This window comes from Brachyistius frenatus, unplaced genomic scaffold, assembly GCF_029030835.1.
Source record: "Brachyistius frenatus isolate BFR_SWC_R1_liver_20210118 unplaced genomic scaffold, ASM2903083v1 Contig_7, whole genome shotgun sequence".
Lineage (NCBI taxonomy): Eukaryota > Metazoa > Chordata > Actinopteri > Embiotocidae > Brachyistius > Brachyistius frenatus.
Window position 1 is genome coordinate 1 of NW_027210606.1, and position 15,333 is coordinate 15,333.

General features: G+C 40.0%; 1 protein-coding gene across 1 annotated transcript; it reads left to right on the forward strand.

Annotated features, from left to right (window-relative positions):
* The first annotated feature begins 624 nt into the window (after window positions 1–624).
* On the forward strand, window positions 625–12,785 carry LOC138615691 (ATP-binding cassette sub-family C member 10-like). Its single transcript, XM_069689447.1, has 11 exons — window positions 625–767; window positions 1,409–1,547; window positions 2,118–2,310; window positions 5,278–5,621; window positions 6,553–6,722; window positions 6,835–6,995; window positions 7,917–8,170; window positions 8,353–8,498; window positions 8,912–9,009; window positions 11,272–11,384; window positions 11,612–12,785. The coding sequence occupies exons 1-11, from the start codon at window positions 725–727 to the stop codon at window positions 11,745–11,747; spliced, it is 1,797 nt and encodes a 598-aa protein (XP_069545548.1). The 5' UTR covers window positions 625–724; the 3' UTR covers window positions 11,748–12,785.
* Window positions 12,786–15,333: the final 2,548 nt, after the last annotated feature.

Here is a 15,333-nt window from a genome sequence, read left to right on the forward strand (position 1 = left end):
TGGCTGCAATGAAACAAAGAGTGAAAAATTTAAAGGGGTCTGAATACTTTCCGTACCCACTGTATATGACCTTTAGATTTTATGATTTAATATTAATGTGATGTTCTTAAACTGGATTTATTTATGATGCTTAATATGCTTGGTGACTGATTTGTTTGTTTGCTTGTGTGCACTGGTACGCTATTCTCAGAAGAAGCTCCTAACAGAAAAATAAGGTTGTTTGAATTAAAGACCCATGCTGGCATCAGCATTCAGCTCAAGGCGCCGCTGTGCCTATTTACTGAACTGCTGGCATGTCTATAGACTCTTTAATATTTTTTTTATTAACAATATGGACAATAAATCAGACGTAGCAACTTCTTGTCTTATCTCTCCATTTCTGTTAGAAATATTTAGGAAGTCTCCCTTTTCAATAAGTTTTCATTTCAGCAATTTTACAAATTTCATTTAAAAAGCTGGCTCAGAAATGCTCCATAACAGTTTCATCTTTTCAAATGCTACTGACTATTTATGTTATCTTGTATTGCTGTTGAAAAATCGGACAAACCTCTTTTCTTTTTTTTCCCCCTCGCAACCAGACGTTGTGGAGCAGGATGAGGAGGTGGCGTGTTTACCCCTCGATCTCTGCGTGGATGATGATCCAGACCTGTTGGGGGAAGAGCAGAAGCAGGTGGGAGGGCTGACGTGGAGAGTGTACCGGACCTACTGGGTCGCTGTGGGCGGAATGCTGGCCACCTCCATCTTAATGTCTTTGCTCTTCATGCAAGGTTTGGAATGACCACACTGCTTCTTAGAATGGTGTGAGGGAGGGAGGGAAGGAGGAAGGGAGGAAGCGACCGACCGATTGATTGACTGACTGAGTTGACTCTCAGCAGATTTTTCACATCATGTAAACACCTCAAGACTTTGTTCACACTGCAGCTGAAATGCTGTGATGCTCTTCTTTTTTTTTTTTACTCAATTAGTAATGTATTACATTTATACTATTTGTTTATTTCTGTTGTCCATCACATATTTGTAGACAGCAATTACTCAAAAGTCAAACATTAAACAAGATAATCCAGTATCTATTATAACAAAGTATACACAGAAATAAAAAAAAAAAATCTAATGGCTTTGTTAAGTAATTTTCTCAGGTTAATGATGTGAAATTTACTACATCAGTCACCTGACAACATCTATGGCCTTCTATTTAAAACGCTGCACTGCTTTTAATAACTTTATACGTATTTACAAAATGCCGGAGTTTATTCAAAAGAAAGAATTTGTGCTGTAAACTATCAGTATTTTGTTTGTTTTAACCACCACTTTCGTATTCTTGGGTGTGTATTTTGTCCAAAAAAAAAAGAAAACTAGACTCATTTTAACGTTGTGCTCCTTTTTTTTTTCCTTCAATTTTGTGATTTAGCGTCTAAGAATGTGTCCGACTGGTGGCTGTCCCACTGGATTTCAGAGCTGAACAACAATGGTTCCACCAGGATTAATGGTTCTTTTTCAGAAGCTTTCAGCTCAACGCACCTGCTGCTTTTCTCACCTGGCGGGCTAATGTGAGTTGACCAATCAGCAATTTTTTTTATTAAATTCTATGAATTTATGTTTTGTGATAGAGACCATTATAATTTCACAATACATTTTACAACATTAAGATTTATATCCAAATAGGTTTGGAACATTTGGATTTTGTTAAAATCAATTGAGTTAACAAAGTATTAGAAACACCTCTCAGTATAACCGTGTACAGTTCAACAGCACCACACTTTACAACGAGCTTTAAAATGAATAACAAATGAAATGTATAATCTTTATGAAGGAAGGGTTATTTTGCCGGGCTGTTGTATTATATTTAATGCTTTACCTGTCAGTGGTTTTCATGTCATGGTTGATTGGTGTATATTCCACTGGTATAACTAACACCATCATCCATTATCTGTGAAAGCTTATAATTACTTGTAAAAATGCAGTTATTACAGTTATTGTAATTTAACTTAGAAAAGGCAAGCATAGAAACAAACAGATTATTGTTGTACTCTGAAGTACCTTTTTTTTTGCTAATGGTCTTCTTCCTGTCCTTTTTCAACCACTTCACTGAAATGAAATATTCACATCTACCCATCCAGATCTCCTCTGTCCTCTATGCAAATGTTCCTCTCCAACAACATGACCTTGGATGTCAAGTTTTACCTGACAGTTTACAGCTCCATTGCCACGGCCAACACTGTCTTCACTGCCCTCCGAGCCTTCCTCTTTGCCTACGGAGTCATTTGTGCCGCCTCTGTCATCCACAACAGACTTCTGGATCGGGTTCTTAAGGTGCGTCATCTGCTATTTGTGCAGCCAAGCCCCTGTCAGCTTGGGCCGGCAGTCAGAGCTGAGCAGAGCAGCCTGAGATTTTATTAGGTTTGACAGCAGCAGCTGAAGGTTAGAAGCAGGCTGATGACTTATAGGTTGGCAGTGTGAAACTGTGGATGAGCCGACTGGAGGATGTGTTCTGTTTTTGCCAATATGCTAGCAATTTTGTTTTTCCTGCTTTAAACCTGCATAAACCTTTTTTGCCCACTTGGTGGCAGCAGAAACAGGCTGTGAACTGAACATTGACACATTATCGCCTTATAATGACAATATATTGAATGAATAGTTCCTTATCTACACATTCAGCAGGTACAGCACCAACATAAGCTTTTATTTGGAGTTGGGTTGAAGTTCAATTTTCCCCCTGTTTTTAGAAATGTTGTGGTTTCTTCCAATTTGACCAGATGGAAATATGTCACAAAGTTAATGACATGCAAAAGTGGCATATAATTTTATGGAGAGAGAAAGAAAGGAGAGGAGAGGTAGTCAGGGCATCATGGGAGGTCCCCGGGCAGCTAGCAGCAATACTATGGGATAGTTTAAGGTCTGAGCCAGCTCTAACTATGAGCTTTACCAAAAAGGACAATTTTTAGCCCAATCTTACCAGTAGAGAAGGTGTCTCTGCCACCCGAATCCAAACTTTCTGAGTGTAAAGCATATTATTGTGATAATATGGTACTATGAGGCTTTTAAGATATGATGGAGCATGGTAAATAAAGATTTTGTATCGAAGGAGAACGATTTTAAACTCTATTGTAAAATCAATTACAGTGAGCCAGTGAAGTGACGCTGAATCCCATCTGTACTCATATCATACTGCTAATAAGAAATTTCCATAGTCCAGCCTAACCGTAACAAATGCGTGGACCAGTTTTTCAGCTTCGCTTTGGAGACCGGATATTCTTAATTCTGACAAATTTTGTGCATGTGAAAGTAGTCGGTCTCAGAAACTTGCTTTATGTGGGAATTAAACAACATATTCTTGTCCCAAATAACTCGGTTTCCTCACACGAGTTCTGGAGATAAAGGCGATGCTATCCAGTGTTACTATATGGTTTGAGCTTCTGAGGTTTTTGGGGCCAACTACCATAACGTTTTCTCTGAATTTACTAGTGTAAAGTCCTCCAGGCCTTTGTCTTCAAGTCATACATGAAGTGAGACTGATTTGTTTCATCTGGCTTCATAAATAAATATAGCTGGAGCTTTCATCTGCATAGAAATGAATATTTATGCAGTGCTTCCAAATAATATTGCATACGAATAGCGAGTATAACTTGAAACGTATCAGGCCTCGTATAGAATTGGTGGTGTACGAGGTGAATTGATGGTGAATGTTGGTGGACAGCCATTTTCAGGTCTCTCCAAAGATGCTCAATTGGGTTTAGGTCAGGGCTCTGGCTGGGCCAGTCAAGAATGGTCACAGAGTTGTTCTGAAGCCACTCCTTTGTTATTTTAGCTGTGCGCTTAGGGTCATTGTCTTGTTGGAAGGTGAACCTTCGGCCCAGTCTGAGGTCCAGAGCACTCTGGAAGAGGTTTTCTTCCAGGATATCTCTGTACTTGGCCGCATTCATCTTTCCTTCAATTGCAACCAGTCGTCCTGTCCCTGCAGCTGAAAAACACCCCCATAGCATGATGCTGCCACCACCATGTTTCACTGTTGGGATTGTATTGGGCAGGTGATGAGCAGTGCCTGGTTTTCTCCACACATACCACTTAGAATTAACACCAAAAAGTTCAATCTTGGTCTCATCAGACCAGAGAATCTTATTTCTCATAGTCTGGGAGTCCTTCATGTGTTTTTTGGCAAACTCCATGCGGGCTTTCATATGTCTTGCACTGAGGAGAGGCTTCCGTCGGGCCACTCTGCCATAAAGCCCCGACTGGTGGAGGGCTGCAGTGATAGTTGACTTTGTGGAACTTTCTCCCATCTCCCTACTGCATCTCTGGAGCTCAGCCACAGTGATCTTTGGGTTCTTCTTTACCTCTCTCACCAAGGCTCTTCTCCCACGATTGCTCAGTTTGGCTGGACGGCCAGGTCTAGGAAGAGTTCTGGTCGTCCCAAACTTCTTCCATTTAAGGATTATGGAGGCCACTGTGCTCTTAGGAACCTTGAGTGCTGCAGAAATTATTTTGTAACCTTGGCCAGATCTGTGCCTTGCCACAATTCTGTCTCTGAGCTCCTTGGACAGTTCCTTCGACCTCATGATTCTCATTTGCTCTGACATGCACTGTGAGCTATAAGGTCTTATATAGACAGGTGTGTGCCTTTCCTAATCAAGTCCAATCAGTTTAATTAAACACAGCTGGACTCCAATGAAGGAGTAGAACCAATGGCTGCAATGAAACAAAGAGTGAAAAATTTAAAGGGGTCTGAATACTTTCCGTACCCACTGTATATTTGGCTAAGACGCCTGGATCTAGAGTACGCTTTTTAAGTAGAGATATAAGTTTCTGTAACATAAATTAAATCAATTTGATGATCAGCTATGACATCATTTACCAACAGAGATTTAGATGAAAGCGGTCCAATATGTAATTGTCCTTATTTTGTGTTGTTTATATTTTTTTTGTGGATAACTCCTCTTGTGTAGATTTTTGATTTGCTTATTTTTTGTATTCAGGGGGCAGACGGTCTCTGTAAGGGTTTAGGGGATTACGGTTGTAAATAAATTGCAGAAAAGCGTGTCGACTGCCTCCTGGAGTTATGAAACATGAGGAGCTCTTTCAGGAACTTCCGGTTCCCCCAGAAGTGAAGTGAAAAACTCCCCCTTCAGCGGTCTGGGGGAGGTTTCCCACTCTTTTTAACAATTTGATTAGAGCAGCTGAAAGAATTCAAGAAATACATTTTTTCCCACCTTTAACATTTGTGGTTAATTTGAAAATTAAGTAATAGTTTGCTAAAATCATAATTTTCTGTTTGTGTGCCAGGCGACAGTGACCTTCTTCGATACCACCCCTTTGGGCCGTATACTCAACCGTTTTTCCTCGGACTTGTACAGTGTGGACGACAGCCTGCCGTTCATCCTGAACATCCTTTTGGCAAACATTTTCGGCCTGCTGGGCATGCTGGTGGTGATAAGCTACGGCCTCCCCTGGGTCCTGGTGCCTCTGCTCCCCCTGGCTCTGCTCTACTACCGTACACAGCACTTCTACAGACATACCTCTCGCGAGCTGAAGCGCTTGTGCAGCCTCACCTTGTCACCCGTCTACTCGCACTTCTCTGAAACTCTGACTGGGCTGGGAACCATCAGGAGCAGCGGCAGCTCTGCCAGGTGAGAGACAGCAAAGAACTTTTTAAAGTTCAATGCATACCGAATTATCCTATAGCAGTTAAAAAGTGTCTGATAAGAATATAACTGTTGAATTTTTATTTTATTCTGCGCCTAAAGTATAATCCTTGAAATCTTTATGAAAGACTACAAATGTGTACTTTCCAGGACATTTTACAGTTGCAAAATAAGCTGCTCTCTTCAAAAGGAGACCCTGTTTTTTCATGACCTCATACATCTTTTGCAATTTTGTTCATACTAATGTGCTCAAATATACACTTGGTTAATATATCTGATGATAAGTGCAGACAAATAAAGTTCTGGTACGTTTATTGTTCAACCCAAGATCAGATTGTCAACGTTTATAATTGGAACAATTTTCCCACATTTTTAGTGTCATTGACATTTATAGCAATCATAGTAAGATTGTTTAAAACATGTTTTACTGGACATATACTGTACAAGATATGAAGAGGGTAAGGATTTGTTAAATGCTAAAATTATGAAGACATAGTCAAAAATATTCACATTGTGTTCCTGCATGAATCATTGGTTCTCAGCTATTTTTCTATTTTCTTTTAAAACCCGAGAATTTTTTTAAAATCACAAATACATATCGCTCTCTTAAACAAGTCACATGTGCTTTGGATTGACTAGATAACTTCTTTTATCATCAAAACCACACTTGTCAAAACTATTTAAAAATGCTGTACACTATCACAAAACAAAAACATACTGGATGACAAAAAATGACAAATAATCAAAATGAAACATCTGCATATTCTTTACAGAACTTCTGACACAGGTGACTTCAATTATACTTTCCATATAATTTAGCAAAAACCTGGATCTCCACAGATGCCATCCCTCGTACCACAGTCATAGAGTAGCTCGCTGCACACAATACTAAAGGAACTGTTTTCTGTTGTTTCAGGTTTGAAGACGAGAGCGCCAAGCGTCTGGAGCAGAACCAACGCTGCCTGTTTCTTAGCAATGCTGCCATGCAGTGGCTGGACATCCGCCTGCAGCTGATTGGTGTTGCTGTGGTGACAGGTCTCGGGTTGATTGCTGTCATTCAGCACCAGTTTAGTTCTGTTGATTCAGGTGAGACAACAGCTGCATTTGATGGCCGTGCACCAGTATATCAGATATGACATGCAGGATTTAATAATGAGCTGCATTGTTGATGTGTTGCTGGTTTTGTTGTTCCTGTCAGGTCTGGTGGGTTTGTGCCTATCTTACGCTCTGTCCGTCACATTGCTGCTATCTGGCCTCATATTCAGCTTCACACAGACTGAAATGCAGCTGGTGAGCGTGGAGCGAACTGTGGAATACTCCACGGACCTGCCAACCGAGCCACAGCTTCAGAACACGCAGGTCAGACACACAAACGGATAGTGATATTAACGTAACGTCAGGTTTCACTTTATCTTTTTTCTAGAGCGCCTGACTGTAGCTCATGACCTTCTTCAGTGAGTGAAACTTGCTTTTTGGTCACAATAAAACCGGTAGGGTCACTAGCATATCCAATGGAGAAGATCATCCCTGCATAGATTTAGGTTACAACCCTTGTCTTCCAAAATACAAACATGCTTTATCATAAATATCATCTAATCTAAGATTAGAAAAGTTTAAGTACTGCTGTTGCATTAAATTGGTACTCTAACACTGCTTCACCAACTTTGTGGCATGGAGAATTAGCATAATTCCAATGCCATCAGGGAGGCATCTGACCAACCATTTTCATCCACGAGAAGAACAAGGAGTTGTGCAGCAGATGACGTCCCACAGAGCACCGATCTCCACATCATGGAGTCAGTCTGGGATTACATAAAGAGAGAGATTTTTTTTTTTTCCTGATTAACACATCATAACCATTTCAAGATTCTGTACTTCTGCACTTGTTCTGACTTTTTCTGACTCATTGGAAAATAGCCGCATAGCAATGTTAGTGGTCAGAAAACTCCAGAGTGCTTTTATTGTTGTTGATACATGTGTGAATACTGATGGACACCCAGTGATATTTGTAGTTGTGGCCACACCTTTGGAAGGCATATGTTGGCTTCAGTGACTCTGCTTTGCTCTTTGACTGTTAACAGTGTGACACAAATTCTGATATTTACTGTTAATTTACATCAAATAAACATGTTAGGCTAGTCTTCCAAGAAACTAATCATGGAAAATGAAATATTTTTGCTAAATTTGTGAACAATTTCTGCAAATGTGTTTACTGTTTATGTTCCAATTTGTCAGTGTTGCTTCTTTACCATCGGCACCTCACCTTCTCTATTTTGACAGCTACCCCCTTTGTGGCCTGAACAAGGCTGGTTGGAATTCCGCAACGTGGCATTGGCCTACAGGGAGGGCCTTCCTAATGCCCTGGATGGAGTGAGTGTGATGGTGCGACCTGGGGAGAAAATAGGCATCGTGGGACGTACGGGGTCTGGCAAGTCCACGATGTTCCTGGCCCTGTTTCGCATGGTTGAGCTCACCCAGGGTCAGATCATCCTGGATCAGCTAGACATTGGCACTGTGGGATTGTCTCAACTTAGGTAGGCCTGAAATTGGTGGTGGATAACATTTGGAAAAAGAAGTACATGACAAAGTGAGCTAACACGGACAAATCAACACATTTTGAGAGATAACCATTGCTTTCCTTTCATTCTCCAAGTCCTGTACAGTATCATAAAAGCAGTCTGTTAAAACTGTTATGTGCTGTTGACCCCCTCTGCAGGTCCAGGTTAGCTATTATTCCTCAGGACCCCTTTGTGTTCAGCGGGACCATCAGGGAGAATCTGGATCCCTGTGGGCGACACCTGGACCAGCAGCTGCTGGATGTCCTGGACCAGTGCCATCTCAGCACTGTGGTCAGCAGAATGGGTGAGTTGTTGACAAACTGAGACAATGACCTTGAGATGACAGTTAATTAAGCATGAGCAGAAAAGCAAGAGTGATGTTTCTCAGGCTAAGGTGTGTCTGTTTTAAAACCACCTGACTCAAAGAGGATAACTCGTCCCCTTTAATATTCCCGTCTGGTCACATGAGCAATTGCTTTCTAGTTGCTGGTTGACATTCTGAGAGTTATGTTTCATATTGTTACATAATTGTCTTTGTTGTTTTTTTTCCCTCTCCGCTTGTTTTCTCGTGTTTATTTATTTGTTAAATGCTTTATGCACCATTCCTTGCATAGTTTTATTCAAAAAAGCTTAAATTGACACATTGGCATGAACAAAGGATGATCATGGAATTAGGCAGCCTCTAATGTCTTTTGTGTATATGATTGTGAATGCCAGGTGGTCTGGATGCTGAGGTGGGAGAGAGAGGAAAATGCTTCTCTATGGGGCAGAAACAGCTGTTGTGTCTGGCCAGAGCTCTGTTGACACAGGCCAAGGTAGGACATAAGTTGTGGTCATTATACTGTGACCACAACACAGATTGTCACTCACATCGTGCCTGTTTAAATGCAGTACACTCACTGGCCACTTAATCAAGTACTTTACTACCACTGGGTTGGACCTCCTTTTGCCCTCAGAACTGCCATGGCATAGATTTAACAAGGTGCTGGAGACATTCCTCTGAGATTTGTATCCATATTGACATGATCGCATCACACAGTTGCTGCGGATTTTCAGGCAGCGCCTTCATGATGTGAATTTCCTGTTCCACCACATGCTAAAGGGGCTCTGTTGGATTGAGATCTGTAGAGACCATTTGAGTTCCAGTTCACGAAACCAGTCTGAGATGACATGAGCTTTGTGTCATGCCATTTCCTGTTGAAAGTAGCCAGTGGAATACACTGTAGCATAATATAAATGTATTTTATGACGTATTTAATTTGCACTCGTGTTAGAAGGGTCCGATACTGGACAAGTTATATATCCAAATAAAAATAAAAATCAGTCAATAATAATCTGAAACATGAATTCTCATCAGAAATCGAATCCTTCCATATACTCAGAAAAGTATCACTTCAACAACATTTAGGTCTAATTGAAGTTATTTATTGAATATACAAATATATGAATAACGTGAATATGGTATTGTGTGAACGTGATGACTATAATGAGATAACAAGTATACCAGAAACAAACTTTTACTTAGTAGTGAAATGAAAGAGAGAATATTGAAGGTGGAACTAAAGTGAATAAAGATTTTGGAAAGTAATTTAGGAGTTTAGGAAGCTATTGATACATCACCCATTTGATCAAAGATACCGTACTGTACATACATACTGTTGATGGAGATCACAGAACTGGAGAGTCCCGTCGTTGTTCTGCCTGTGACCTGTAGTCAGGCCTGGGGTTCATAAATCCCTCAGCGGTCCCGGCAAGGTTTTGACAGGCTCAGGGGAGTACCGGTGAATGGTAGATTTGGGTGAAGACAACTTTGCTTGGGTGATGTCTGGACAGCTCAGAATGACAAAAAGATAGCTTCCAGGCTCAAAACATAGATAGCTAACTGCAGTTGGCCAGATTACAGTCTCAATAAAAATTATTCACTGGGAAACTACAAAAACTGAGTAAAATTAATCTTGCAGAATGCTTGATTTTCAAAGTAACTGATGGCACTTGTTCTTCCTTGGCTTTCAACAAAAAGGTTGTGAGCTTTGAGTTACAGAGTATGCTGCTTTGTAAGAAAAATATATGTAACAAAATGAAAGACTGCGGTAACGACAAAGACTGAGCATCAACAGAACAAAAATGAAGATGAAAAAAAACAAAGATGAAAACTAAGACTGTGAGACTGAAACACAACATTACTAAAGACTAACATTACATTGATTGCACAACACTAACATGACTCTAACTGCTGGCTGCATCCAGGGTCTGTGTGGTTTTATGACCCATGGCCTTTGAAGGGGGTGTCTGCTTTATCAGACCTCCCCTGGGTGATTTTGGAGAAAAGTCTCAAATTGAGAACACAATAATAAAAAAATTTTTGGTTCTGGTTCATATCAAGATTGATTGCAGGACATCACACTTGCCTTACGGACACTAGTCTGAGAAGAGCTCACAAAGTAATTTGGTCACACTGACAGAGAGGATGTAGGGGAGACAGGTCCATCCATGCTCTTGGTACATTCGTTAGTCCGGTCAGAAATGGAGATTGTCATTTTGACAGCTAAAGTTCCTAAAAGGTGATAAAAGTGATTTAGATCCTGGGAATGTTTAAACTAGAAGGGGTTTTATGGGAAGGTTTGTACCAGGTCTACACCTGTGGTCCTGAGGGGGGGGGAGTCAGACAGCATGGCATCTTTGAATGAAGGGTTGTAGGCTGCTTGACCTGGAGAAAGGAAATGTTTGGGTCTGTCCGCCACAACACTGTGCCCATAAAGGCACGGATATGGTCAACAACAATACTCAGGTAGGCTGTTGCATTTAGATGATGCTCAATCGGTATTAAGGCGCCCAAAGTGTGTCAAGAAAACATTCCACACACCATTACTCCAGCAGCAGCCTCAATTGTAATACAAGACAGTAAAACAGTAAGTTTTTCATATTATTTCTGCCAAATTCTCACCCTACTATCTGAAGGTTGCAGCACAAACAGAGCAAACAAACAAAATTGCAGCGTTGACTGCAGCGTCTGTTTCCAATAAATACCTCTCGATTTTAACATCGGAACATAAGATGCTGTTTTCCCATCATTGCAGGTCCTGTGTATTGATGAAGCCACAGCGAGCGTTGATCAGAAGACCGAAAAACTGCTGCAACAGACCATCAGAGAAAAATTTCAAGACAAAACTGTACTCACTATTGCACACAGGTAGAATGTTTTCTCATTCAAATGTCTTGAAAAGTAATTTTTTTTTTGCCCAGAGTTCAGAATCTCATGCAGTAATATCTGCAGTAAAGTATTTAAGGATGTTAAATTTCAGACAAACAGACTTTTGAGTTCTAGAAATTTAGGTAAGATTGTAGCTTTTAAAAAAACAAATTATGATATAAAATTCCCGAATTAAACACTTAATTCTTTGCTGTTTGTTTCACCAGGATCAACACAATCATGGACTGTGACCGGGTGCTTGTGATGCATGCTGGGAAGGCGGTGGAGTTTGACACTCCTCATGCTCTCTGCCAAACTGATGACTCCATCTTCCACAGATTGGTTGGTGATGGAGGAAAATGAGATGACCAAAAGACACTGTAAGGAGGGAATTCCAAAGTCTGAAGATGCGCTATGTTTTTACATTCTCCTGGACGGGTTTGCTGAGAACTCGCTGCCTTTTAAAGCACCATCAGGCTTCACACATGACAACTTTTACATTACAAACTGAAAACTTTGTTGAATGTGGTATTCACCACATGTCTTGTGCAAGGGCTCATGTACCAGCTGTTTGGACTCAGAAGTGAGAGTATGGTGACGGATATCTTTTTATGTTTTAGTGATGCTCTTTAAAATGTTTAGATTTTTATTGCTGAAATCGTATTGATTGGATTTGTCCTGAATTCCAGAATTTTCTTTCATGACATAGTAAAAACTACATTTCCCTTAAAATACATTTTTGCCTGCTTGATTGCATTTTTAAATCCCCCAAATAATTAACATAAACAATATTGTAAATCAATTGGCAACTTACACATGACCTTCATCTTCTGTTTCTCAATTAATTTGGGCTCGGTTTTATGCAGAAGGAGATATTCTACTTAGGTGTCATTAACAATCACAGCACAGACAGTTCTTAGCAAAACATGCATAGACAAACAGTCCTGCTAGCTATTGCTATGGGTTCTCTGTACAACGTAATTCCGCAAAGCAGAATATATAGATCTAAATTTTCCTAAATCATTTTAGGAACTGAATTGAAAAGGGAATTTGCATTACTTGAAGGTTAGGCTGTTCATACTTCTTCCTCCGAGCATTTATGGAGTTTTTTTTCTTTTATTATTATTCTATTATTATTATTTTAAATGCACTAATTTGTTTCATGCCTTTATTTGTTTAAACTTTACACTCTGCAACCTCTGTAATTATTTTTCCTGTTTCCATTTGAATGAAAAGCACACTAGCTTCAATAGCTGTATACAGAAAGCGGATTAGCCAGAGGCCAATCCAGCTTTTCTTAATATTTGTCTTCTACTGAAGAAACACAAGGCCATTTTTGTAACCAGAGGGATCTGTCATTCAGCAGTCACTCATGAACAGGATTAAATCTTACTGCAGGTTCTTTTGTCTGTCTTTAATTTTCTGAGTTTCTGAGGTTATTTACAAGTGATACATTTTTCCAAACTGGTGTTAACATCAAACTGTTCAGGCAAGTTACATCTGTAAAGAACTGTTGGAAAAATTACTCAAGAGGCTTGGTTCAAAATCAAACACATCGGACATTTTATTCTTGCAAGAAGGAGCAACTACATGCACCCTCAAAGAGAGGTGTCCAGCAGTGCTCCCCCCAGCAGTTCTCTACAGCAGTGCTCCCCCCAGCAGTTCTCTACAGCAGGGCTCTCCCCAGCAGTTCTCCAGCATGGCTTTCCAGCAGTCCTTCTCCAGCAGTCCTTCCAGCAGGGCTCGCCCCAGCCTGGTTTCCCCCAGCAGTCCTCGTCTTCCGTTCTCCACTAGTCCTCTTCCTTAGGGCAGCTTTTATACAGTTGACAAACGGTTGACAGTCACCTCCATTCCCTTTGTATCTGCTTTTGTATGGTAATACAGAGTTGGTTGTAGGTCACAAGATAAGGACACAGGGGAGTCATCAATTAGATGCACTTGCAAATAAGACAGAAAACAAAGGAAACTTTTCAGAGCCTGCTTGACAAGAGACTTTCCGGAGCCACAATGCAAACAAGAGGAAGAGACAAATCCTTTTTTTCCATCAAGAACACACATACTAATCATCATATTTGTTAAAAGAATGTCATTAATGCATTTTATTTGACTAAACAGCTCACAGTTTATTGTAATGGAAGAACTACAGGAATTGCATCAGATTTTCACATCAAATGTTTGACATTTTTGGGTTTAAAAAATGAGTCAAACAATTACTGTATGAAGAAAATGGTTGTTTGCATTGATCAAATCGATTGACTCACTACAGGTCTACTGTTAACCATGAATAAAATTTAGATATGAATACTGATTAAAAGAACAAGCTAACTTTTTTGAATTTACCACTGGTGTTGCTACATGCACTGCTGTCATACTGAATTTACCCAGGGCCATAGAATGTGATTGTGATTATGTGCATTATGACACCATATTTACATGCGAATGTCTTATTTTGAAGGTTTTTTGTTTTTAATTGTTTTATTTTTTTGTGTCAAAATAAAAATTAAAAAAAACTACAGTTAAAGTTTTTTTTTTTTTTTTAATGATTACCGTATTTTTCGGACTATAAGGCGCACTTAAAATCCTTAAATTTTCTCAAAAATTGACAGCGCGCCTTATAATCCAGCGCGCCTTATGTATGGTTACTTGTTATTTTATGTGGTACAATGCGCTCAAAAATCTGTCGAAATGTGTAAGTACGACTTTGGTAAGCAACGAAGCCGCTCCGCTCAGTGGATATTGGGAGCATCACGGTACGCTGTGTCACGACCTGATCGGCCCGTAACAGGAATGTAATGTCTGAACTAAAAGTGCATTCATGTAAGGCAGCCCGCGCCCGGAGTATGCGTTAGCTACAATAAACCAGTCAGAGAACAGTATTTAGTACGCTTACCCCCTCCACTTTTTATACGTAATACTTACTGTGCTTCAACATTATATTACAGTACATTTGTGTGTACGTAAAAGGACTCCAAAAATGGCACCTGTTAAGAGGCATGCTTACGAAGCGGGTTTCAAACTCCAAGCAATTAGCTACGCAGCAGAACATGGGAATAGAGCAGCCGCCAAAGAATTCAACATCAATGAATCAATGGTACGGAAGTGGAAAGTTTGATTTACCAGACTGTGTTGTTTTGCTTAATGCGCCTTATAATCCGGTGCGGTTTATGTGTGAACATAGACACGTTAATTCACAGTGCGCCTTATAATCCGGTGCGTTTTATAGTCCGAAAAATACGCTAAACTAAAAAAATTATATATATTTTTTTTTTATATAATTGTTCCATGGCCGTAAAAACTGTTGTCCCTCCTATTATATTTCTATTATAAGAACACTTTGTTCTTATATCATGCCAGAGGCCATCTGGAGCCACAGTTGTACCTTTCCAGATATAATTATATAATTACAATGAGAATGAAACTGAACTCTCTTTTCTTTCTACCAGATTCGCACAGACGACCGGCTTTGTTCCCAACAAGTGACTCATTTGGTAAACGCCTGCCGTTTACCAAATGAGTCACCCTTGGCTCAGGTCAGTATTTTTCTCATGTCAACACACCTATCATGTTGTCAGGGACAGTTACATTTATGTTTTTTGCATGTTTTAATTACTGAAAGTCAAGGTTTAGACTTTCATGGCTTTAACTTGTATGTCGTTGTGCTATTTCCATGTGCACTTAGGAAAATATGTGTTAATGTATGAGCAACGCACAGAGATAGAAGTTCTGCGGTTGTCTGCATTGATTGTTGTGTTTGTGTACAATATGTGCTACATGCGTGTGGTTTTCAAGGTGTGTTAGCATGAGGGTGTGTGATGTGAATGTGCATGATTGTGTCTGTTTACGGTTAATGGACGAAGGGCGTTTGAGGTGGAACCTGTTTATCTGCTTCAAGTTGAGCATTTGTCCAACTGACTGTTGCTCCTCTTCTCATTCACAACACGCAGAGCAA